This window comes from Crassostrea angulata, chromosome 7 (genome assembly GCF_025612915.1).
Source record: "Crassostrea angulata isolate pt1a10 chromosome 7, ASM2561291v2, whole genome shotgun sequence".
NCBI lineage: Eukaryota > Metazoa > Mollusca > Bivalvia > Ostreida > Ostreidae > Magallana > Magallana angulata.
In genome coordinates this window covers 44,375,315-44,400,855 of record NC_069117.1, presented here as the reverse complement: position 1 = coordinate 44,400,855, position 25,541 = coordinate 44,375,315, and the positions used below count along the sequence as shown (strand labels likewise).

General features: G+C 34.2%; 1 protein-coding gene across 4 annotated transcripts in view; it reads left to right on the top strand.

Annotated features, from left to right (window-relative positions):
- The first annotated feature begins 303 nt into the window (after positions 1-303).
- The window catches only part of LOC128192798 (uncharacterized), a 73,234-nt gene continuing 47,996 nt past the window's right edge, over positions 304-25,541 (top strand). The window contains exons 1-4 of one of the 4 annotated variants that reach the window (XM_052865775.1): positions 304-430; positions 2,100-2,173; positions 2,420-2,458; positions 2,753-2,779. In XM_052865775.1, the coding sequence (XP_052721735.1) occupies positions 420-430; positions 2,100-2,173; positions 2,420-2,458; positions 2,753-2,779 (151 nt within the window). In that variant the 5' untranslated portion in view covers positions 304-419. Of the gene's footprint in view, positions 431-741; positions 802-2,099; positions 2,174-2,419; positions 2,459-2,752; positions 2,780-25,541 lie in introns of those variants that run through there. The other 3 variants (XM_052865777.1, XM_052865776.1, XM_052865778.1) reach the window with 3 other exon arrangements.

Sequence of the window (25,541 nt, the reverse complement as noted above, 5' to 3'; positions counted from 1 at the left end):
AAAGTTGTGTATAGAGCCAGCTTAAACTAATAATAATTCGATGATTTAAACTTCCAGGGAACACAAAATTTCTTTGTAGGTAAACCCATATGAATATTAAAAGTAGCGGTTGTGTCAACGTCCATCTTCTTAACCAAATATAGATACAATAACACTTTCCTTTTGCCAAATGATTTATATGGCGGCCGCCAGATATTAAGTGGCGGCCGCCAGATAAATTATGTGGCGGCCGCTAAATAATAAGTGGCGGTCGCTAGATAAAATATTTCTCCTACGTGGCACCAACGGGCTTCCGTAGGCAAGCTTTATGGAAAGCTATTACTTGTTAAATTTACGTTCATCCATCGGTAGGTTTGCCGCCATGTTGATTTTACAATGACGGAGATGTCATTTGGAAATGGTGGATCGAAGAAAAACTTATGGGGAAAAGGTTACATCAACTTTTATTTCCTTTTGAATATGTGAAATAATGTTTTCTTACTTTTTTCTGTTTTTAAAATGTTGTTTCTAGAGTCAGAATAAAGTGTTAATACATTGATTAGCATGATTAACGTTAGTCCCTATCTTAAAACAAAACGAAAGTAGAAATTTTTGAATTTTGAATTATCTACTATATTTTGCAATTTAAATGATGAAAGGAGCCAAATTATTATAAAAATAAAGTTAATTTTTGTTTATCATCATTTCATTTAAATTATATAGAAATTAGTGTATTGTAAACTGTTTTTTTCGTTATACAGGGTGTTTCTAAAATCGTTTCACTCAATGAGCGATTCGTACCGAGACATCGTTTCCGCACCGGTACGTTTTGTAATGATATTAGATTATACAAAACATATTTTAATATTCATGGCCATAACTAGGGTATATAAGAAATAAGATATAGAGCAATGGCGTCGGAAGCAAATTGAAAGTGGGGGGGGGGGGGGAGGGTGGTCACTTAAACATGCATCATATGACCCTAAAACCTTCTTTCTCTTCATTCTTGTGCATGCTAGTTTGCTACAATTTAAGGCCAAAGTTGTTTTTTTTGGTTCATGATAAGATATAATTGGCTATATATTTTGTCAACATGTGCTTTACCTCTTTATTAAATAATAGGGACTTTATTGTTCATCCTATGAATATTCATTTATTAATTTATAATTAATTCCACCTACCAATATTCCCCAGTAATTAATTGCAGGAAAAGTGTATGCATAATCATATAATCATGCAGAAGGAGCACGGATGGAAATCTGAGGGTTCTACAAAGTTATAATGTTCACGGCCCTTGATTTTGGGTTCAGGTTCAGGAATGGGGTTGTAATGACTTTTAGTTATAGTGATCTTTTACTTAAGGATGCGTGGGACACCTTCATATTCTGACATTGTAAATAAACAAAATGAACGCCAATCTTTTATGTTTTTTAAATATGTTTAAGAGTCAGCAACTGATTTTCTGTTCATAAGCTTTAAACCTGCTGGGCCTTTTAAATGTTTTACTTTTATTTCATAAGTTTTGTTAAACTCATTTGCATTTGTGGTCGATTAGACATGCTTAATGTGCTTAATAAGTACAATTAATTATTTTGATATTATTCATATCATTTCATCCATATGCATATAATAAGGTGTTCCATAATATACTAAAGTATTTCCTCACTACTGATTCTTTTTATGCCCTCTTTCGAAGAAGAGAGGGTGATTATAATATTGCTTTACTGTTGTCTGTCAGTCAGTTTCCATTCATTTTCTTCGCAGAGGTTGCACCTACTGATATAAAATTTGTTAAACAGCTAGATTTATCATACAAATATCTATGTCAAGTTTGATTTTGGGTATGATCAAGTATTTCTTGACAGAGGTATGCCACTTGGACTTGAAAAAGTTCCAATTATTTGAGTTTCCATTCATTTTTTTCACAGTGTTCTTCAAGAGAAGGGGTATAAATGTTTCGCAAACATCTCTTGTTTATAAGAATGTGATAGACATCCACATACACACTTCCTTTACCTTGATCACCCTTTGAAAAATTCTAGAATCATGTATTAACCTATTCAGCTTGTTGTCCTCACATGAAATTAAATTTTGAATGAAATTTTCTTGTATCTTAACAGCAATGAAGAAGACCAACACCAAAACATTTCTCCAATGCCTACTGTAAAAATTGGGAACAACAAGCAATTCTCGGGTAAAATTTTTAAAATTGTATTAGTTTTGTGTTTTCTGAAAAGCTTATACTGACAACAAGCCATTAATGTAAATAAGAAGAAAATGTATTCTTGAAAATTCATTTAGATGATATTCTTGGACTAATTTGAAAGATCTGAAATTTAGAATCATATTGAACACTTTATCATTTTAATTATTAAAACACTTCCTCGTATCAAATGAGCTACAATGTACATATGATTAACATTGCTTCTTTGTTTTTCAGATTCAGAAATAGTTTCAGAACAAACGGATCATCTTGCTGGTAAGTAAAAAAATGTGAGGGAAAGTTACACTTCGTTTTACAAGTTAGAGATGCAAATGAAAATTAATAAAATTCATGATGTTTTCTTATAAGCTTATACTGACAACAAGCCATTGTAAATAAGAAGAAAATATATTCTTAAAAATTTATTTAGATGATATTCTTGGACTTATTTGAAAGTTCTGAAATTTAGAATCATATTGAACACTTTATCATTTTAATTATTAGAACACTTCCTCATATCGAATGAGCTACAATGTACATATGATTAACATTGCTTCTTTGTTTTTTCAGATTCAGCAGAAATGGATCATCTTGCTGGTAAGTAAAAAAATGTGAGGGAAAGTTACACTTCATTTTACAAGTTAGAGATGCGAATGGAAATTAATAAAATTCATTACATAAAATTACCAAATTCATTGGTAAATAAAGATATTTTACAACAAAATACAGTCAAACTTCGTTATCTCGAACTAGATGGGACTGTTAAAAAACTTCGAGATATCAGAGTATTCGAGGTATCGAGGGTAAAATAAGTCATTTGGACTTACAATTAACTTCGACATATCCATTGTATCCAAGATATCAGTGTTCGAGATATCGAAGTTCAACTGTAGTGATAAAACTTAGAATTTTAAGTATTACCAGGTAAATAAATGATATTTCAATTAAATATATTTTCTTTGATAATATAAGTACCTGCATTATTATTTAAGTTTTCTAATTTGACCAAAAAAAAAGAATTATTGAAGAGTTTCTCAATTGAGAGGGACCTGGTACGTATACCAAAAAAATAAAAAGCTTTGACAGCAATGCAAATCACATATATTTGAAAATCAAGCAAAATTATTCTTTAAAGGGGCATAGTCACAATTTTGGTAAAGATTGATTTTTCCAAATCTAATGTTTGCAGTGCTTCAGTAAGGCATTTTTAATAGACAACCAAAATCTGAGTGCCATTTGTTGAGTTTTATGCAGGATTCAGAGCTTACAATTCTTTATTATGTAAACAAAGCTTGTGTTTACATTTTAAATGTATTAATTTTATCTATCTGGATAACATATATAGCAGTAAAAACAAGGAAAAACCAGTTTGGGCAAATTACCATGATTTATTAGGCACATATGGTAATGAAGAAAAGCATAAGAATCATGGTAAATCTCATTTTCTAACTACAATGACAATAGACAAACAATAGTACACAAAAGAACACACACACACACACACAAAAATATATTTCGTCACAAAATCACAATTGCAATGGCTAACTGAAGTTAAAATCCTTGAAAGCAGTAGAATAAATTGGCGTGGCTTTGCCTATAGCGTAAATTTTGAAAGTGACCCTCAACAAAGATACAAGAAAGTAAAAGGGGGCCCTGACAAATTTGATTGGCTGATAGAAGTTGTTATTTTATAATAAGAGAAATGATTGAATAATTGAAATTGTTATCATTATTATTGTTATTAGCAAATTTTGATTGGCTGAGGGATACCCCCGCTAGGTGGCGTTAGCAATCGGGGCCTAGGGGGATATCCCTATTTCTGGTTGAAGGTCAAAACAATGGGCTAGTTTGATTGGTCAGTTACTTAGAATTATTATGCCCCCCTTCGAAGAAGGGAGGGCATATTGCTTTGCTGCTGTCTGTCGGTCTGTCGGTCGGTCCACCAACAGTTTCCGTTCATTTTCTTCGCAGAGGATGAACATGTTGAAATGAAATTTGGTATACAGGTTTATCATGATAATATCTAGGTCAAGTTCGATATTAAGTACGATCGATCAAATTTCGACAGAGTTTTGGCCCTTGGACGTAGAAAAATTCTAGTTATTTGCAGTTTCCGCTCATTTTCTTCACAGAGGATGAACATGTTGAAAAGAAATTTCGTATACAGGTTTATCATGATAATATTTAGGTCAAGTTTGATATTGGGTACGATCGAGCAAATTTCGACAGAGTTATGGCCCTTGGACGTAGAAAAATTTCAGTTATTTGCAGTTTCCGCTCCTTTTCCTTGCAGAGGATGAACATATTAAAATGAAATTTGGTATACAGGTTTATCATGATAATATCTAGGTCAAGTTCGATATTGGGTACGATCGAGCAATTTTCGACAGAGTTATGGCTCTTGGACGTAGAAAAAATCCAGTTATTTTCAGTTTCCGTTCATTTTCTTCGCAGAGGATGAACATATTAAAATGAAATTTATTATACAGGTTTATCATGATAATATCTAGGTCAAGTTTGATTTTGGGTATGATAGAGCAATTTTTGAAATAGTTATGGCCCTTGGACGTAGAAAAATTTCAGTTATTTGCAGTTTATGTTCGTTTTCTTTGTGGATGTTTCCAAGGGAGGGGGCATAAGTGTTTTACAAACATCTCTTGTTAAATTACTTATGCTAGGTACGGGGCAACAAAACAAAACCCAAAGAGGAGATGAGGGGCCACAATAAAAATCCAAGATGGCGCTCGTCTTATAATTCGATCACAGAAATTAATAAATATTAAACAAAGTTTAATCACACTGAAGTGAATATTCCAGTTTTAGACCTAAGTGTTAAACTTGTGAAAGTGTTTCTTTATGCTAAAAATGAAAAGGAAGATGAACAAATCAGCATGACCAAGATGTTTTTACTACTATATTGAACCTATGTAAACAAACACAGGACACGGGCCTTGCTTACATACCAAAGAATTTTGAGGCCTGTATCTTGCTTATAACTCTACAAATGACACTCAATTTCATTTGGTTATCAGAAATATGCATTCTTTGAGCAATGTAACTAATAAAAATAGAAATAAAAAATTGACCAAAATCTTGACTTTGTTCCTTTCATACAAGAAACGCCGTTATGATGACCACCTTTCATGAGATATATTAGACTGGTAGTACATGTACATGTAAAACATGATTATTAATTGTTTCATATGGATCATTTTACCCCTCACAAACAAAGTTTTTTTTTTTTTTTTTTTGGGGGGGGGGGGGTATATAGGAATCCCCTTGTCTGTCTGTCTGTCTATCTGTCTGACAGTGTGCAATCGAGTCTGGTCCATATCTTTCTTATGGAGAAACATTGGAAGTTTGTACATCAAACAAAGATTGCTTATGACCTAAGCAGACTTGGGGTAATTCTAAATGTAATGGTAATGCATTGCAATGCATTATATGTTTTCAAAGTAATGCCAGTAATGTGTAATGCCACAAAATTAGCATTAAAGTAATGGTAATGTGATTCATTACTTTCCCAAATCTAGTGTAATGCTGCCATTACATGGCATTACTTTGCATTACTATGCTTATTAATGCATGTTCACTGTAAAGAAAATGTGATGAATAAATGATAGCTGAAATTGAATTTGTTTAAATTTATTTAAAGAAGAAAGAATTCCTTCTTGAGCTAAAAATGTATTATTTGTATTATTAAAAAGATGTTTTAAAATTGATTTTTAAATTGTTAATATTACTAGATATTACAACACATTTTCATAACATTTTAAAGAGTGTTGTTATTAAGAGTTTTAAATCATTTAAACAATCTACTCCAATTAGTTTGCACTTCAATAAAAATGTGTCAACAAAACACTATGCCCCCAGGATAATCTACCGTAAGTATCAAAACAATTTATTGTTATTAGAAGTGCTAAACTAAAGTCCCAATCCCCTTCCCTTTGCTATGCCCCGATAAAATAAAGGACAGACATGCACATAAAAGTAAAATGAATGCACTGTCTATCCATGATTTAAATCAAAATCACTTCCAATATTATAACCCATTTGAAAATAAGTCTACTCTCTCTCTCTCTCAGATAGGCTCTCTCTCTCTCTCTCTCTCTCTCTCTCTCTCTCTCTCTGTATATTAAGTATATTGGTTTGGACTGATAGAAAATACAAGATACATGTATTTTTTTCTACTATTGCACTTAACATATCCTAAGATAAAGATTGCCAAAGAATCTTTCAGTCCCAGCTTCCACTGCTTCTGTAAAACATTTATTTAGTATAGCTGGGAAGATTTTCAAAATGCAGTTAAAAGATGAACCTTTTGAAACTTTAATCATAAAGTGCAACAGCAATCTTTTGTCATAAAGTATCATCAGTATAAAGAAATCAGATTAAAATATGTTAAGAAATATAACTGGGAAAAACCCTCTGTTTATAAATTAATACAATTAAGGGCCAAAAATTATATTTTTTTTTGTAATCTGGGGAAATATCTCTATTTAGCTTTTAATAACCGTAAAATTATTCCATAAATTGTTTTCTTTTATGCATGTAATTCTGTGTCTCTTTCATATCTGATATTGTATCATGCCAAATGCCTATAAATATCTTCTTACTTATGTAATATATTGTTCATAATGCCACAAGATAATTATATACCGTATTTTTCGGGCATATGTCGATATGGGGCATAGGCTGAATTGCTTATTTTCAGACAAAATTTGGGAAAAATCCTTAGACTAGCCAAATTGGGGGATATAAGCCGATTTTTAATTGATAATTACTGTAGTGAAAGTATGACCACTGATTAAGGAAGTCGTCGTATTAAGTATATATACTTTCAGAATATCGATGTAGAAAGTCAAAAGAGTAATTAAAGTTATCAAATCTGCTAAACATATATATTTTAAGCATTTTTAAAAATTATATCTGTTTTGTGGCTGTTTGGTCTCTGCCTTATTCGTCGGTATATCGTTACGTATCGTAATTTTAAATATAGTGTAAATTTAATTGCAACACCAACCTCCCTGGTTTTGTCTGATAGAACTAAGTATAATATTATACCAAACCTTTTATATTTTATGAAAACCTTATTGCTTAGTTTCATTTAATCAAGTATTATACTTTGAAAGCTACTTGTAAATACGAGGTATGGCGTCCATGAGCTCAACACAAGGTTTCATATTCAAATACACTGTAGAGTTATCCCCCGTAATCACTATGAATGAGAAAACGAAATACCATACATAAGATATTTAATCAGTGTTCTCTCCATTAATTAATTAAATAGTGACCTGCCATTATGCAGAGAAGTTGTAATATTATAAAAACACAGTTAATGCAATGAAGTGCAACAGTGTACACTACGTGCCCCCAGGCTGTGTTTTAGTCACGGGTTTCACACCTTGTATATACACACGGCACCAGAATACCGTTATTTTATCCAACAGAAAATTCATTGTAAAAACACAAAGCATTACATTTATTCTACACCCAAGACGAGTGATTCCCACAAACGCAGACATGAAGAAATTCACAAAAATTCCGTCATATTACATTCTACCAAGTTTCGTTTTTTTTTTACTATGCAATAATAGTTTCCAGTGTTCATACACGAACGACTATACTCATAATTTTACTCACCTCAGAATTAGGCAAATTTGTGTTTTTCATGAACCTTATACATACCTCTAATTGTGTATGAAAGTTGAGTCCTGGATCTTGATTTATATTTATGCTGTGCTCATCTGAGTATCAGGCTCTCTCCCTCGGCAAATGCTGTAATGAGAGTGGGCTCACAGTGAGACTCAAGATGAATTGACTGCTTTTTAATGACTTTAACAAATAAAATACATGGAAAAACGGAATGAATGTGTTTGTTTAAATGTATTTAAGGGTATCATGAACTAATTTGATAAAATTTTTAAATAAGGGTGGATTCTACCCAGAATTTGAGAAAACCTCTTAAATTAGATGAAAACCTGGTGAATTATGCAAATTAAACAGGCTAAATATTACCTTATAAGTAAAAAATATTCACATCATGAAAATTTAATCATTATTGACTCTGATAAGCCAATTAATCCTAATCTGGCCTTTCCTGTTGATTGAGCAGGTGCAAACAATATCACCACCCCCCAGTCTAATGCAGCTTAGAGAACTAGCAGGTGCCCCCTGTCATTTTGTATTACAGTAAATTTGAAAAAGGAGAGGTACATATTTTTGACATTATATTACAGCTCAGTCATTGTAGTAATAAACAAAACTGATAAATTGTAAAATTTTTGGAATTTACACCTAGAAAAAGAGAATTTTTGACAATGTTAAAAAATCTAGAAGGGTAATTGTTCTGGTTTGAATACCACAAATATGCCTCACAGTAAAGAGACAGAGACTAGTATACTAATAATTTTACCTGCATCATGAAGAAAAATATCTGTCATGATGGATCAGATGGATACAGACTCTCTGTCAGCGTTATAAAGTGACAAAATGACACCGACGCCCTGGTGCCACCATCTCCGAAGACAGAGGAGGCAAAAAAATGAAAATCCTCCTTAGTGCACGAATGAGAGAAAATCAGTGTTACAAGTTATTCATTGCACAGACCAATGTTTATACATCAATTTTTATCATACATGTCTTACAAATATACATATATATCATTATTACACACATAAATACAAAATCAAATGATTATTCAGGGGTGGGGTACATAAAAAGCACAATTACATGAAATTACATGTAATTACATGTATTACCACATGTGATCTATGCAGTCAGAATAACATTCAAGGAAAAAAATTAAAAATTAGATGCAGCTAGTCTAAATAAAAGAAATTGCATTATGTTGAAATTCTGCAACACTGACCAGTAAGCCAAAGGGAAGTAACTCTAAAAACTGCTGTCTTGTTCTCTACACTGTTGACATTTTCAAGCATTTGAACTATTAAAACTTCACAAATATTATCATGCAAATAAAGTATATTCCATATTCAGTTGACAAGAGTCCCAGGTGTCACCCCAAGACTAGAAAGTGGTCCCCATTCTGTTTCATGTGTAATGATCATGTAAATTAAACATTCCCTTTCCAAACCCGGGGGGGGGGGGGGGGGGGGGCACTCATTCTACATTTCAAACTAGACATAATATTATTCCCAAACTTCTAGCCCAAAAACTCTAAATCATTGAACTGGGGATAAAAAAAATGAAACATGGCAACCTACCAGATGCTGACACTGTTGACAGTGGATGTAGTCTCAGGGTGTGTGACCCAAACCTTGTTTTACATCAACCTCATTGCACGAGACCACTTCAGGCTTAAAAGAAGACTGCGGAACTCCTCTGCAAGGATGGCTGAAAAGTATGGGAGGCAGTATTTGATCCGAATCACTCTTTCGATCAAGCTGCGCACTCCATGTACAATAAATGGTCTGCTGAAAAATAACTCAGACGAATTAAATTGGCATTGGCTAGCATCATTTAATCTATTTAAAAAGAGATTTTTAAGCTACAAAACATTTAAAAAATAGGGTCTCTATAGGGAAAAGAGTACCAATTCATTTCCCATAGGGCTCAATGTTAACCTAAACCCACCTGGCTAGCTTGCTATTATACTTACAGACATATCCTTGGTCACATTTGAAAGTTCATTCCAAGCACTAACACAAAATCAATAGAAATACATAGGGTCCCATGGCGTTTATAGGTCAAAATTGAGCTTGTTTACAACTTACAGCGATCTGCAGCAAATAAATCCAAGTCCCAAAATTGACACCCACCCCCTATTTTAACCCCTCTTATTTCTTCACTTTTTGCAGTACTTCTTCAATCCATCATTCATTTTAAACAGTGATAAATTTACTTTTAAATAATCATTATTTCAGCAATTAATTCATCCAATCACATTAGCCATACCTTTTTCTGCGCGGCTTAATCTTGTATTAACACTTCTCTGATGTCAACATCCGGTGCATTGGTACTCTCATTCCTAAAGTCAAGCTACCTGCCAATAAGCTACCTGCCAATAGCGAATTTTCATGTATTTTTATCGACTATAAATTGAAGCTTTTCGAACCCGATTGTATTTTTATAGAATTTTAAAACGGCGCCTAGCGCCAAACCTAGGAAGTGTGCCATCTTGCCGAGACCGGATCCTCGGGGGTACGACTGTCCCCTGACGGAATCCGGTCTCAAAAGGGGCCATATTGACACCGATTCCAGGCGCCAGGGCGCTGAGTTGACCCTATCATACAGGTTCCATACATTATTGTAGGGTCGCTAAACAGGGCGCCTAGCGCCCAATCTAAGAGGTGTGCCATCTAGCTGAGACCGGATCCTCGGAGGTATGGCTGTCCCCTGACGGAATCCGGACTCAAAAGGGGCCATATTAACACCGATTCCAGGCGCAAGGGCGCTGAGTTGACCCTATCATACAGGTTCAATATTTATTGTAGGGTCTCTAAACAGCTAGCGCCCAGTCTAGGAGGTGTGCCATCTAGCTGAGACCGGATCCTCGGGGGTACGGGTGTTCTCTGACGGAATTCGGTCTCAAAAGGGGCCATATTGACACCGATTCCGGGCGCCAGGGCGCTGAGTCGACCCTATCATACAGGTTCCATACATTTTTGTAGGGTCTCTAAACAGGGCGACTAGTGTCAAAACTATGAAGTGTGCCATCTAGCTGAGACCGGATCCTGGGGGGTACGGCTGTCCCCTGACGGAATCCGGTCTAAAAAAGGGCCATATTGACACCGATTGCAGGCGCCAGGGCGCTGAGTTGACCTTATCATACAGGTTCCATACATTATTGTAGGGTCTCTAAACAGGGCGCCTAGCGCCCAATCTAAGAGGTGTGCCATCTAGCTGAGACCGGATCCTCGTGGGTATGGGTTTCCCCTGACGGAATCCGGTCTCAAAAAGGGCCATATTGACACCGATTGCAGGCGCCAGGGCGCTGAGTTGACCCTATCATACATGTTCCATATTTATTGTAGGGTCTCTAAACAGGGCGCCTAGCGCCCAATCTAAGAGGTGTGCCATCTAGATGAGACTGGATCCTCGGGGACACGGCTGTCCCCTGACGGAATCCGGTCTCAAAAAGGGCCATATTGACACCGATTCCAGGCGCCAGGGCGCTGAGTTGACCCTATCATACAGGTTCCATACATTATTGTAGGGTCTCTAAACAGGGAGCCTAGCGCCCAATCTAAGAGGTGTGCCATCTAGCTGAGACCAGATCATCGGGGGTATAGGTGTCTCCTGACGGAATTCGGTCTCAAAAGGGGCCATATTGACACCGATTGCAGTCGCCAGGGCGCTGAGTTGACCCTATCATACAGGTTCCATATTTATTGTAGGGTCTCTAAACAGGGCGCCTAGCGCCCAAACTAGGAGGTGTGCCATCTAGCTGAGACCGGATCCTCGAGGGTACATGTGTTTTCTGACGAATCCGGTCTCAACAGGGGCCATATTGACACCGATTCCAGGCGCCAGGGCGCTGAGTTGACCCTAACATACAGGTTCCATACATTATGGTAGGGTCTCTAAACAGGGCCCCAATCTAAGAGGAGTGCCATCTAGCTGAGACCGGATACTCGGGGGTACGGCTGTCCCCTGACGGAATTCGGTCTCAAAAGGGGCCATATTGACACCGATTCCAGGCGCAAGGGCGCTGAGCTGACCATATCATACAGGTTCCATACATTCATTAAATTAGGGTCTATATATATATATATATATATATATATATATATATATATATATATATATATATATATATGTACTGAACATGGTTTGCGGGTCATGATCCATAAACATGGGTTGTGGGACCCTGCATAAGTGATAGGCTTATTACAAAAGGAAACGCATTTTTAGGAATAGTTTTTAATAAAGAAGCCAAATATAAGACAAATATAAAGATTACTCATATATGGTTTCAAAGTTATAGATAACGTTGTGGGTCACCACATTGTGGGTATACATACCCACAGTGAGTATACCCACAGTGATATATAGTAGATAATATATATAACATACTTGTGGGTAGGAACCCACAAACCATGTCATGGCAATATATATATAGATTCTTTATGGGATATATCCCACAAACCATGTATGGGTGCAAAAACAATGATGTATAGCATACAGCAGAATATGATTTGTATAGGAGCACAAAATACAAAATATCATTTTATCAGACTTATATATATATATATATATATATATATATATATATATATATATATATATATATATATATATATATATATATATATATATATATATATATATAGGCTTTTTAAAGGGAATTTGTTTTATAAAAGTAACCGAAGAATTACTAACGTTGTCTCCTTATGGCAACAGTGCATAGTATGGGGCATTCCTGAAAAGGTGGCAGATTTTTTTACTACATGTAATGCATTGAACAGAGCAGCCAGTGATGCACTGAAGAAATTTACTTTGTAAACCCCTTGAAATAAAAAGATTTAGATACTGTGCTTATGAATCTCAGACTTATGTAATTTAAGTCAGAAGCAGCAGGCAAAGCATGCTTTGAAATGATCATATACTAGTATATGTTAATGCATCTCAGGAAGAAGTTTGGTCTGTGTACCCCTTTTGATAAGATAAACATAGATCAAAACATTGTCCTTAACCGGTGTCAAAGATAAAAAGAAAATGTCTTCAAATACATTGTTTTTCTAAGTTTGGTTTCTATAATTATCTTCAAAGAGAATATGGTAACAGACCAGAAAACCTCTTCACTAAAATCATTGACGCCTAAAGTGTCAAATGCCATTGGTTTGAAACTACTTGTAAAAATTAAGGTGTGAACAACTTAACTCGGTTATAGCTTAGGCCACATCAAAATGTCCTACACGCTTTTCCTTGTGACTTTGTATTAGGGTAATACCCCTAATCATTATTTTCCTTGTCACCTTGTCCATGTACTACCACGTCTAGGTCATGACGAATCCCTACATGACCATGACCATCTCTGTGTCAAATAAAGGCAGCAGCAAATGCATAACCCCCACCAAAAATATTGCTATGGCATAGCAATCCGTAATGTAGACACACAGATTAACAGACAGACAAGGTAAATCCTTTATACCATGATACCTTTATTTGCAGAGGTAAAACAACATTATTAAGGGAACACTTTTGTCAGTTAAAGATTATATATTTTATTTCTCAAAGTTAGATAAATGTGTCATGCATGATTTCAAACATAAGACATGTATATATATGTGAACATTCTTGATAGCTGTAATAGTAGTAGCATTTGAAAATTGTTCACAGAGAGACAAACAGAAAGCTACACAAACAGATCATCGCATACACTCCTCTGGTCTATGGCCAGCAGACTAAAACCCAGAGGTGTCATGAGAAATTGAACGTCACAGATGTCCTCTGCAAACATAAGGGGAAATATACACTAGATGTAAATACATGTATTAGATATTAATATGATTGTCCTTTTTTAAAAACTATAAGTATTCTAAATTACATTGTAATAAACTTTTAAAATATATGCAATACATATTTCAATCATGTTCACTTAACCTTAAACATAAAAGTAACACATAAGAAATTACAACATCTTATTGCTGATATTAAGATTTTAAAACGAATAAAAACTAAACCATAAGGTTACACCACAGGTACACATGTTGCAGATGGGAAGCAGAGAGAGTAATACAGATATAACACATACACATTCAATCTTCAATCTAAAACATGAAGCATACAGACGACTCTTGTTTATGAATAAGTCCAGGGTATTTCATGAGGGAATGATCGTCCAATTACTGTTTAAATTTAAAGGGTTTATCACAGAATCATTTGTTACTGCAAGACCAAACGTCCTAAATTTGTTAACTCATTTAAGTCTCAGCATATGTTGCATTTTACTCTTTTTCTGATGAATACTTCTATCAGCAAGAAATTTGCTTTTGTTTTTTACTTTCAGTGCTTTTGCCTCTCTTGGTAGACTTTAATCTTTAAAGTCCATATAAAATTCAAATGTTCTATTCCATTGTCCATTTTTTCTTTGATGGTAATGTGGTGCATGATGGTTTATCCACTGATTCTATACCACTTGGGACATAATCCTTGTGTTCTTCAATAGAATCTGTGAATCAAATATAAGTAAGGTTCAGTGAATTAAATTCTACAATAATATTGTACATGTAAGTTAAAATAATGTTTTACAATAACTTAAAAAAATGTGCACAATCACTTTGTGTTGCATGAGAAGAATTGTTCATATCCTTAAATAACATGGTTAAAAAATGATTGTGGACACGCACGCACACACACACACACATACAGACTTACTTATGACAATCATTAGAAAATCATTACAATCAAACATCTTCAACTTCAAAATTTTTTCCAGGAAATCCCATATAAATCATGTTGTGTAATATTGAAAGATAGATTTCAAACTATGTATTAGTAATCGAGACAATTCTAAAATTAGTACGGATCTAAGCACTATTGATATCGAACTCTAGTCTCGCTCAACCAGATGCTCGGCTATCTCCGTTAATCTCTGACAAGCAAAAGAGACTCTCTGCTTGTCGGAGATTTACGGAGACAGCAGAGCATCTGGTTGAACGAAACTTTATTAAACTATGGCGTAGAAACACATGATACTACAAAAAATATATAAATTGTTCGTATTATAAAAAATCTGACTGTTTTCAAAGTGTTTATAGATAAGTTTCCTTGAAAAACAGTGCTTCAGCATACATTACATTGATTTTTTCTAGTATTTTCAAGAACTAAGTCTTGTCAGCGGTGATGATTTATGCTTAGGTCCAAACACTGTTTCACTTTCGGTTTGCCAGAGTGACTGCATAGTTGATTAAAATCAACTTTTAAAAATGGTTACTGTCTTGAAATACATGTATTAAGCTAGATTAAGTTGGGGCAAGAAAACGTGACAGAGGGATAGGTTTGCTGAATCCTCTTCACGTTTTCGACCAAAGCCCACATATAGCCTATACTTCAAGACATTTATATTTATTCTACAATATAATATAAATTTTACGCCTCAAACGAGCGATTTTAAACAAATTTCGCTGAATATCTGCAGCTGAAATTATCACGCCATGGCGTCAACCGAGCAACAAAAAAATGACGTCACAATGCAAATAAAACGCTGCCCGAGAGCGTACGTACTCGAACTGCACCCGGCCTCGATAAGAGAGAATGTAATGATCAGAGTTTAAAATTTTTGTATTTTTCTACATTTACATATATTTCGCTACTTCAAATACTATTTTTATAAGACATCACAATTCAAATGAAAATATGATTCTAAAATTTTTGACAATCTTTAAAAAGTGATCGAGTGCATTTATAGCCTATGCTAAAATATACAGAATGATGTGCTCTTTCCTACATAAAATCATTTTACTATATCATACGGTATATTCCAAATGCATTACAATGGTAAAATATCGTGACAACTAGGATTTAGATCGAAGGAATGTAGAACTTTCGAACTAAGTTCAGTTGAGCGGTTCAGTTAAATGGTTTATTAAAAGATGATATGAGTTCTTTTATACAAGGAAACATAACAAACAAAAGCATCTTGGCAAATAGAAGAAGTGAGGATAAAGACAAATATTTCTTGATAAAACAGCACTCCAATGGAAGGAATCCTTTATACCCCTTCAAGTTCAACAAAAAAATCTTATAAAAACCTCCCTTCCATGTACAAAGAAAACACCTTTGGGAATACGCTGAGGCATGTGCCCACAAATGGCCACAACCCTATCACTGGTATGTTTCAAACATTTAGTATTATGATATGTGTAAAAACTTCAAATATTAATATTCCTGTGCTTACATATCTCTAAAGAATTTATCATATGCATGTACATAGAATAAAGAATTCCACCTGTTGTCTTAAAGTCCATAGTTTGTAATCCCCCCTCAACAAAGTAACATGTTATTTTAAAAAAATAATACTAAAGACAACTTTTACGCAAAAAAAAAAAATAAAATGATTAAGTGCATATGTTTAATTGATAATTCCGCAATCCCCCTCTCTTTGTTTTTGTTTGTTTTTATTTTTTTTTTAACATCAAATGAGTTTTTCGAATTAAACAAAGAAAACATGATTTAAAAAAGTATTTACAACACGATTTATTGGAATCGAACATCCACTTCAAGATACTTACGTTCCCAGAACTCCTCGCTAAACTCTACACCAGGGATTCACAAGTGTTCATCCATTTAAATAACAGCCTCAATTTAGTATTATGCAAACATAATTTGGTCGTTGCCATTTGGTGCTCATCTTGGAAATTTAAGGAAGAAAACTTACTTTTTACTATAGAGTGGGTCTTGGTACTATTTTTTTAAGTGAAAAAGATAGACATTAACATGATTTATCAGTATACCCCTTTAAAAATTGGTATGATGACCCACTCTATAAAAAACTAGAGTCTAAAAATCCGATTTCATTAGCATTTTGCTGCTCATTTAGCATATACATATTTTGATGTCTTAATATCATATAAATTTGAGGTCAATTTTTTTTTAGGTTTTGGCAATACTGAATGTAAATGACTACTTATGCTTAATAAATGTAACAAAAGTGATGTTTATAAGAATAGAATTGCGGGGTTTTTTTTAATGGACTTCAGTACTGTAAATATATATGTTATAAATGTTAATGGATTTCAAAGACGTATCACCATAGGCAAGGATTTATTTCAAAATCAGTTTACCCAATTTTTTTTACACAAATTAATCTTTTTTTTGGTCATCTAACAAAGTATTCCCCACGATATGAACGACAAGTTTACTAGTTTGACAATTTTCTTAATATGTAAAATTCATAATTTATTACGATATACTGAGATATTTTCTCGTCTTGAAACCAAAACAAATGACAAAGGATTGATCACTTCACTGTTTAAATGTCAGTGATCTTAGACGTGCCTAAACAAAAACCAAAACGTTTATCTCTACCCCAGTCATTTACAGGAATAGGTTTACATAATCTTTTTGATGGAAATGGACTCTTTTTTTTTTTTACATCAACAAAATATCTATAGCGTCATGTACAACATTTCTGTAGCCACTATCTAAATATGTACAACTCATCAATGATAATGATATATTATTTTGATTGCCAAAGATATTTCCTCGCCATGAACCAAAAACAAAAGACCAAAAAAGTTAAACATGAGATCGTGCAATAATAGGAATTCAAACCCATATGACTTAATCAAGGATTCATTTCGAAATTAATTTTTACAATCTTTTTTTGCGCAAATTCATCTTTAATTGGTATCTAACAACATATTCCTCGCGAAATGTACAACACAATCATTCTAATTTTCTTAATATACACAACTCTTTAATAATTACGTTATACTGAGACATTTTCTCGCATTGAACCAAAACAAAAGACAAAAGATGAATCACTTCACTGTGTAAATGTCAGTGACCAAAAACTTGCCTAAAAAAAGTACGTCAACTCTACTCTGGTCATATTCAAGAATAGGTTTACTTAATCCTTCCGATGAAGATGGTTTCCTTATTTTACATCAATAAAATATTTATAGCGTTATGTACAACATATATGTATCCATTTTCTAAATATATACATGCAACTCATCAATGATAATGATATATCATTTTGATAACCAGAGATATTTCCTCGCCATGAACCAAAAACAAAAGACAAAAAAGTAAAACACGAGATCGTGGAAATTCATAGCCCATTTTTTTTTGCTTTTATCAAATGGTTAAATTCAACCATACATTAAATATATGTTATAAATGTATTTTATAAAAGGAATTCAAAGACGAATTATAATAATAAAGGATTCATTTCAAAATCAGTTCTTACATGCAATTTGTTTACGCCAATTGATCTTTTTTGCATCTAACAAAATATCCCCCACGATATGCACAACAAGTTTACTGGTAGGGCAATTCTCTTAATATTTACAACTCATCAATAATTATGTTATACTGAGATGTTTTCTCGTCTTGAAACCAAAACAAAAGACAAAAGATGAATCAATTCACTGTTTAAATGCCAGTAGTTACTTAATTTTTTTGATGAAAAATGACTCCTAATTTTACATCAACGAAATATCTATAGCGTTATGTACAACATCTTTGTATCCATTTTTTTTAAATTTGCACAACTCATCAATGATAATGATATTATATAAATAGTGCCTGTTTGGAAGGGTAACAGTTGAAATTGACACCCCGAGAAAACCATTGTCAACCGACGCGAAGCGGAGGTTGACAATGGTTTTCGAGGGGTGTCAATTTCAACTGTTATCCTCCCAAACAGGCACTGTTTATTTTATTATACTGAATGTCTTAAAATTTTACTGCTTTTATATAGGAATAACGTGAATTCTACAGCGAAACGTACGCGCATAATTTTCGCGCATATAACATTTTTTAATGTTACCCGTTGCCAAGTGCGTTGCTAACGCTGAGGGTAATAGTAAATATTATTAACTGCGTCTTAACCAATCAGATTTCAGTATTTAACATGAAAGTATAACAAATTATATTAATCCCCAAAGAAATTTCCTCGCCATGAACCAAAAACAATGTACCAATTTGGTTAAACACAAGATCGTCCAAATTCAAAGCCTGATTTCTGGCTTTTACAAAATTGTTTAAATCATAATTTCTTACAAATGACGAATCACATCATTGTTCAAATGCTAGTGAAATTAAAATTTGGCAAACATTTTTTTATTTCTACCCGAGTCATTTTCAAGAATAAGTTTGTCTTTGTGATAAAAATTGACTCAACAAAATATTGATTGCGTTATGTACAACATACTTAAATTGTGTTCATTTTCTAAATATGTACAACTTATGAATGATTATGATATATTATTTTGATGACAAAAGAATATTTCTCATCATATTACAAACACACTATAGAACAATTTGAAGGAGTCGAGATCTTGCGGATTCTAAGCGTCGACCTAATGGTTTTCTTATTGATTTAAACAGCACAGCTTAAACACTGTTTATAAAACGATACATAATTCCAAAGCGTAACACCAGCTGGTTTTTACGGATTCAGATCAAAATTGGTTACAATTTTTCCAAGGCAATTATCACCTTACTTTGCATCAACAAAACATTCACAACTATATCTACTACAAACCAATGACTTTATTAAAAATATGTACAACTCACCATGGTTTTGATATACTGAGATATTTTCTCACCATTAACCAAAAACAGATGACATCAATGGATCTTTCTGTTGTTTTATGCCAGCTACATTAGACTTGGTATGAAATCGTTCGTCTCTACCCTTGTCATTTTAATAAATAAGGTAACCTAAAGATTGGGCGTTTATTTCCACCAATCACTCTTTTCAGGATCAAGCCAAGATGGGAATAAATTGAAAAGTTAAAGCTGCTTGGTCCGATTTATTTTGAAATTACAGTATCAAATAATTTTCCATACAAACCATTTATCTTAGAAAGTTGTGGACTTTCTCCTATTTACACCAGCAGAATCGGTCTCCTTTCAAAGTTAGAAATATTTAAAGTAAATAAAAATTATTCCCTTTTGGGCAAACGAAAAAACAAACAAAAATGCATCATGGGATGTTTAAAAAAGAGAACCGTTTGATTTCGTCTCCCGAATGATTGGTGTTATTAAACTCGCATGCTATGCATCGATTGTAGGCAAAGGAAACTTCAGAAATATTAGCGAACAAAACATACATAAGTTAATTTGCAATTTGCCTGGATATTACTACCTTTATTTATAGCGATGTCAAAGTCGTAACACAACCCTACCAGTTTTGGCTTCAGGGTGAATTTTCATATGAGGCGAAAAAACGCGATACCCTTTTTATGTCGTTTGTTTTGTTCGTAAATTTTGTACATTATTTTTATTATGCAAATTTGGTTTGATTGACTGAGAAAACTACTGCCATGTCTATTATTATACATATACTTAACAAAATCCCCGTTTGAAAGCGTGCACAAAACTTGATATAAAATTGGACCAAGCAGCTTTAATGTTTTATTTTCGACGTAACATGTATATTTGACAATGTAACTCAATCCTCTATTCTTCTTAACAACAACTCCCTTGTCACCTGCATTCGCATGTAATGAGCAAGATGATTCATCAAGGGCAACTTTTTTCCAGGCAAAATAGCTTTAGCCATTAGACAAACGTAAACTCCACAACTTGTGCCATCCTTTTGCAAAGGGAATGCTAAATCTTTGCAGTATTCAATATATTGCCACCGACTAATATCCAAAGTTTTGCCATTCCTTCTTAGGTATTCGTAGGCTAGATACCTACACAACTGAAAGAGAATCACTCTATTTAGTTTGCCGTTGGAATCACAGTAATAGATTGTTTTCTCTTTAATATCAACTATCAATAAAATCCAGTGAATATTTCGAATGTTTATTGGAATGACAATGTGAGATTTTTCAAACCAATTGACACTTTTGCACTGTAGCTGAAACATGTCGCATTTAACGAGGCCGAGTACAGAACGAGTACGCACGCTTTCGCGCAGCGTTTTATTTGTATTGTGACGTCATCTTTTTGCTTGGTTGACGCCATGGCGTGATAGTTTCAAGACTGCAGATATTCAGCGAAGTTTGATGAAAATAGCTCGTTTGATGCGTAAAATTAATGTTATATTGTGGAATAAACATAAATGTCTCAAAGTATAAGCTATATTTGGGCTCGGGTCGAAAACGTGAAGTGGTTTCAGCAAGCCTAGCCTTCTGTTGCGTTTTCTTAACCCGCCAAAGTATAGCTTAATTCATATATTTCAAAAGAGTAACCATGTATTTTATATTAAAGACCCTTAATATGTGATGTTATATATTCTTTTATTACTTAAATATGTCTGAATGTTTTAATAATACTATATAGATCATCTTTTCCGCCTTTGTCAAATAAAAAATAGCCATTCTTTGACAAATCTGGGAAATTTGGCATACAAAAATCAACTTGGATAAGACCCCTGGAACAAACCAGGAGGTAAAAGGTTTTTTTTATTTGACCATTTGATGTCTTTTAGCAATAACTTAAACACGTAGAGCAGGGAAAGGAATCCCTAGGGCAGAACAAATTAGACCCGGCCTCGTTAAGAATATTGGAGGATACACTGTCAATAACTTTATGACTGAACCACCCAGCATCTACCATATGAGCATCTTTATTTGTGTTAGCAGACAGCATCTCCATATAACAATTTATATCATCACTTGAGAGCCAATACATATCATTTGATATAGACTGAATCTCGGATCTATCAAGATGATATTTCGTGTTGAAACACCCTTGGAATTTTTTTCACTGTTTTTCGGTAACATTTAGCTCTGGAATATGCAGAACAGATAATTTAGAAAGAGTGAAAGTTTTTTTGGGAATAGACTTCAACAAAACCTGCTTTTGTACCCTATCATAAAAACATAAAACTAAACCAATAGCATTTAGTTTGCAGGGTTCAAATGGGACAAGCTGACCAATAGAATTTTTGATGAAGAGGCTGCCTTTTTCGTTAATGATATTAATATACTCTCCACTATCATGCGCAAGCACAGTTTGCAGCTTATAACTGGAACTTATCAGGGGTACAGTAGGATCAATGAATTCCTCAAGATCAACATCTAGTTGCATATTTCCTGTTGAAGTCATTTTGTTTGTAGCAATACACATTGTCTCAGGAAGCCATGATAAGTATGTTTTGCATTCGGCTCTTTTAGACGAACAAAAAGGACAAGGATGATTTAGACACAATGATTTGGCTATATCATTACATGAGAAAGAATGTGGAGTTAATACTGCATAATGTGTCTCAGGCACAACACTTTTCTTTTTGCATGAATTGCAGCTGACAACAATCTCCGATGCAATTCTAAATGTGTTACTGTTTGAAGCATTTCCAAACAATCCTTCCAGAAGTTGTTTAACGAACTTTTCCGGAACATCTGACGTTTGACAGTGGGATGTTTGTGCAATTGTACACTTCAATAAGTCGAGTGATTCATGGTTTAACGTCTTACCATCTCTAATGCCTTCCATCATAACTGTGCATTTTTGGGAGGAAAACTTATCAAGTTACGCCAAAGCTGAACGAAATCCTCTTGTATTGCCTATGCATTGCAAAACAGAATTTGTGTACAAAGGAAGTGGGGTCTCTATTCTGTCATAGAATAGAAAATAGGAACCTTTGGACAGCTCAGACTCGGAACCTAATGTTAAATTGGTATCGCTTATCTTTGCAAAATGACCATCCTTGTATACGAAAGCTGTATAATGTCCACTGTGGATAGAACGACCGTGATGACAAACGGCGCATATTTTACGTTCTGTAGTGTTTCCGTATACGGTGTGAGATCAATTGATTTGTCAGGTTGTATTGGTACTTCATTTTTTCTACAGTGATGCCTTTTTTGATCATACTCGAAACGATTTATTGTTATCACCAATGTGTTCGGAACATCCAGAAACTTTTGCTGCAAATCAAGCAACCCCCCACATAAACATTTTTCTATGATGTCATGTTCAAAATAGTCTTTTAATAATTGACTTACAGACATTTGGATACCTGGCTTTTTAGGAATTGTGAGACACAAGTTTTGGAGATGGGAAACATTTTTGTTGGATTGTCTTCCACAATCAATGCAGGTAAACACTTGGCTGACCTCGAGTTTTTCACCAAGATCATGTGCTAATGGTGACAATGCCTGCATATGAAATTCATTTGCATCTTGCTGTTCTCCATGATGTCTCCCTAGATTTCCAACTACAAGGCATAAATTGCGTAACGCAGCTTGAACTATTTGTCTGGGCACCTTCTCTCCTGTTAATGTATTGTGTGCAATGTATTGAATAATATCTCGCATAGATTCTTTCATATTATCATTCTGGTCTTTGCTTAAGTTGATTGGGGCAGTTTCAAACAAGCGAAGGATACCTTTTGCCATGTTTCTTACACAAAGGCTCTGCATTGTTGCATTAAACCAGCAGGTTGCACCAAGATTGTCGATTGGACAGAAGGAATCTTTGTTCGACTGTATCACTCATTCAGTAGGTTTAGGGGAAGACAGAGGTTGTAATGGTGCTTTTTGAAAGGTGCCTACATTATCCAAGAAGTCTGATTTCTGCTTCTTGCACCAATTTTCCCTCACAGTCGAACTATTTCTTTTTCTCTTTTATTTTCCTACACACTTTAGAGAGTCTTTGGCAGCCAATCGCTGTATCTCTATTGTTTGCCTTTTTAATTCTTCTGAAATGTTTCAGAGGTTTTGCCCTGTTCCTAAATTTTTCTTTGAAGAAGTCTCTTTCTGATTTCCTGATTTGGCGTGCATGTTCTTCGGTCGTTTTGTGCTTTATTTGCCCTTTGTATTGTACCTTGGCGATGCCTTCCTTTAACATCTTAATTTGAACTTCAACAGGACAATCGCTGAATTTACAATGTGCTCGGCACTGAAATAAAGGTGTATCGTATTTTTTCCGTCGTAAATGAGCACTGCTTATTCTGTGCTCATCGAACATGAAGACGCAGTGTTTGTTTGAATCTTTCAGGCCTTTTGCAAAAATATGTTGCCATTGGCCTCTCCTATACGTTCTTCCATTTTGTATGGATTTTAAATGAAGAGTGTCATCATTTGAAATAACAAATTCTGTTTCAGCTGGAATCTCATAATTAAAATACTCTGGTATATCGCAGTGAAGTATATCAGCAATGTCAGATCTCTGCAACAAGGTCGATAGAGGAACCGCAATATCTATGTCATGTTGTGATTTTGATGTCGTATCATTTAGAAGGTCAGAATCTAGAAGAACTGAAGAATCAGAGTCATGATGAAGGAAATCTGATTGCAAACCATGAGGTGGTGTTAAGACAACAGGAGACTCTCGTTATCAGAATTGAATCAGAGTTGATATCGGGGCATAAATCAGAATCCCTATTATGAGAGATTTTTTTCAACTCATAATCTTCATCTTAATTTGGATGTGTTCTTACTTTCGTTTTCTTCTTGGTTGTTTGTGTTAATATTGTCTAGCTTTTCTATGAGGCGATGGACATAATCTACTGTTCTCTTTCTGTATGACCTTACTTTAGTTTGGTTTTATACATTGATTTTGTGTAAGTTAAGAAGACACCTCGTGAGTTTCTCAGACAATTCTTTGTATCTGTAGCCGTTCTTTGTTTCTGAAAACCTCAATATTCCTTTTTCTAGAACTCTACTATCTTTCTCAATTTCAGCTATGGATTTTTCGGCGGAATTGATGTTTTGTAAAATGAAGCTACCAGGGGTTGCAGACTTGCCCTTTAATAAAAACAAAAAATCACCTTTATTACAAGAGCCTCTTCCACATTTAAACTGAATTTGCTTTCCAGTTACATCTTGTGGTAATTTTGGTAACTTTAAACAAGAGCAGTGGTACTAGGTTTTGCAACACTGGCACTCGATCATCCTGCCATCATCTACCAATTCAAATTCCTTTCCACAAATGCAATATTCAATTTTGGAATCTTGTTTGTGAGTTTGGGGAGTAAATGGAACTTTCTGTTTTCTTAACTTTCTTGTTGATCGACTTAAATCGTCTGCCTCATCAGACGAAATATCTATCGGCTGCATATTAGCTTTAGATATTTTCTATTCTTCATAGAGTTTGACCAACTTAAAGAGTTAAGCTGATTGCCCAAAGGGGCCATTTTCTGAAAGATCATCATCATTGGAAGGTGTACAGAACGTTCTCAAAGCCCGTCCAAGAACAGCGTAGTCAATTTTCTCTCTCTTGATTTTCTTGTTGCCGCTTTGTCTTTTCATTTCTTTTTCTAGCGATAAAACTCAGTATAACGGATAATGTGAATCATAATTGATAAAACAATATCGTATGCTTTAAAGATTAAAATTTAATCCAAAACCATTTCTTTCGTTTTACTTACTTTCACAAAGTTCGTTAACAGATACACGGCTTAATGTAATTTTATAGAATTATACGATAATTGAGTAAAATTTAATAATCAGTGCGTTAAATAGAATGAGTTCAACTCAGCAAACAATTCTTTGTTCGTCTCCTTTTAACAGAAATTCACAATGATGTAGATCATCTGCATCCGTTTATATATGACGGGTTTAAACGATGACGTATCAAACCACATCGATGACGTCATTTATGTCTGTCCTTTACAGATTCTCAAAAACATGCAAAGCCAAGATGTGAATGAATCTTGCGGCACGACATAAAACCCCTATTTGAGGATTTCCTATAGAAAGCCAGTTTTTGGATTTTTGGACTTTTGAAGCAAGTAATTTAATGGCAGTAAATGAAATCTCTATAT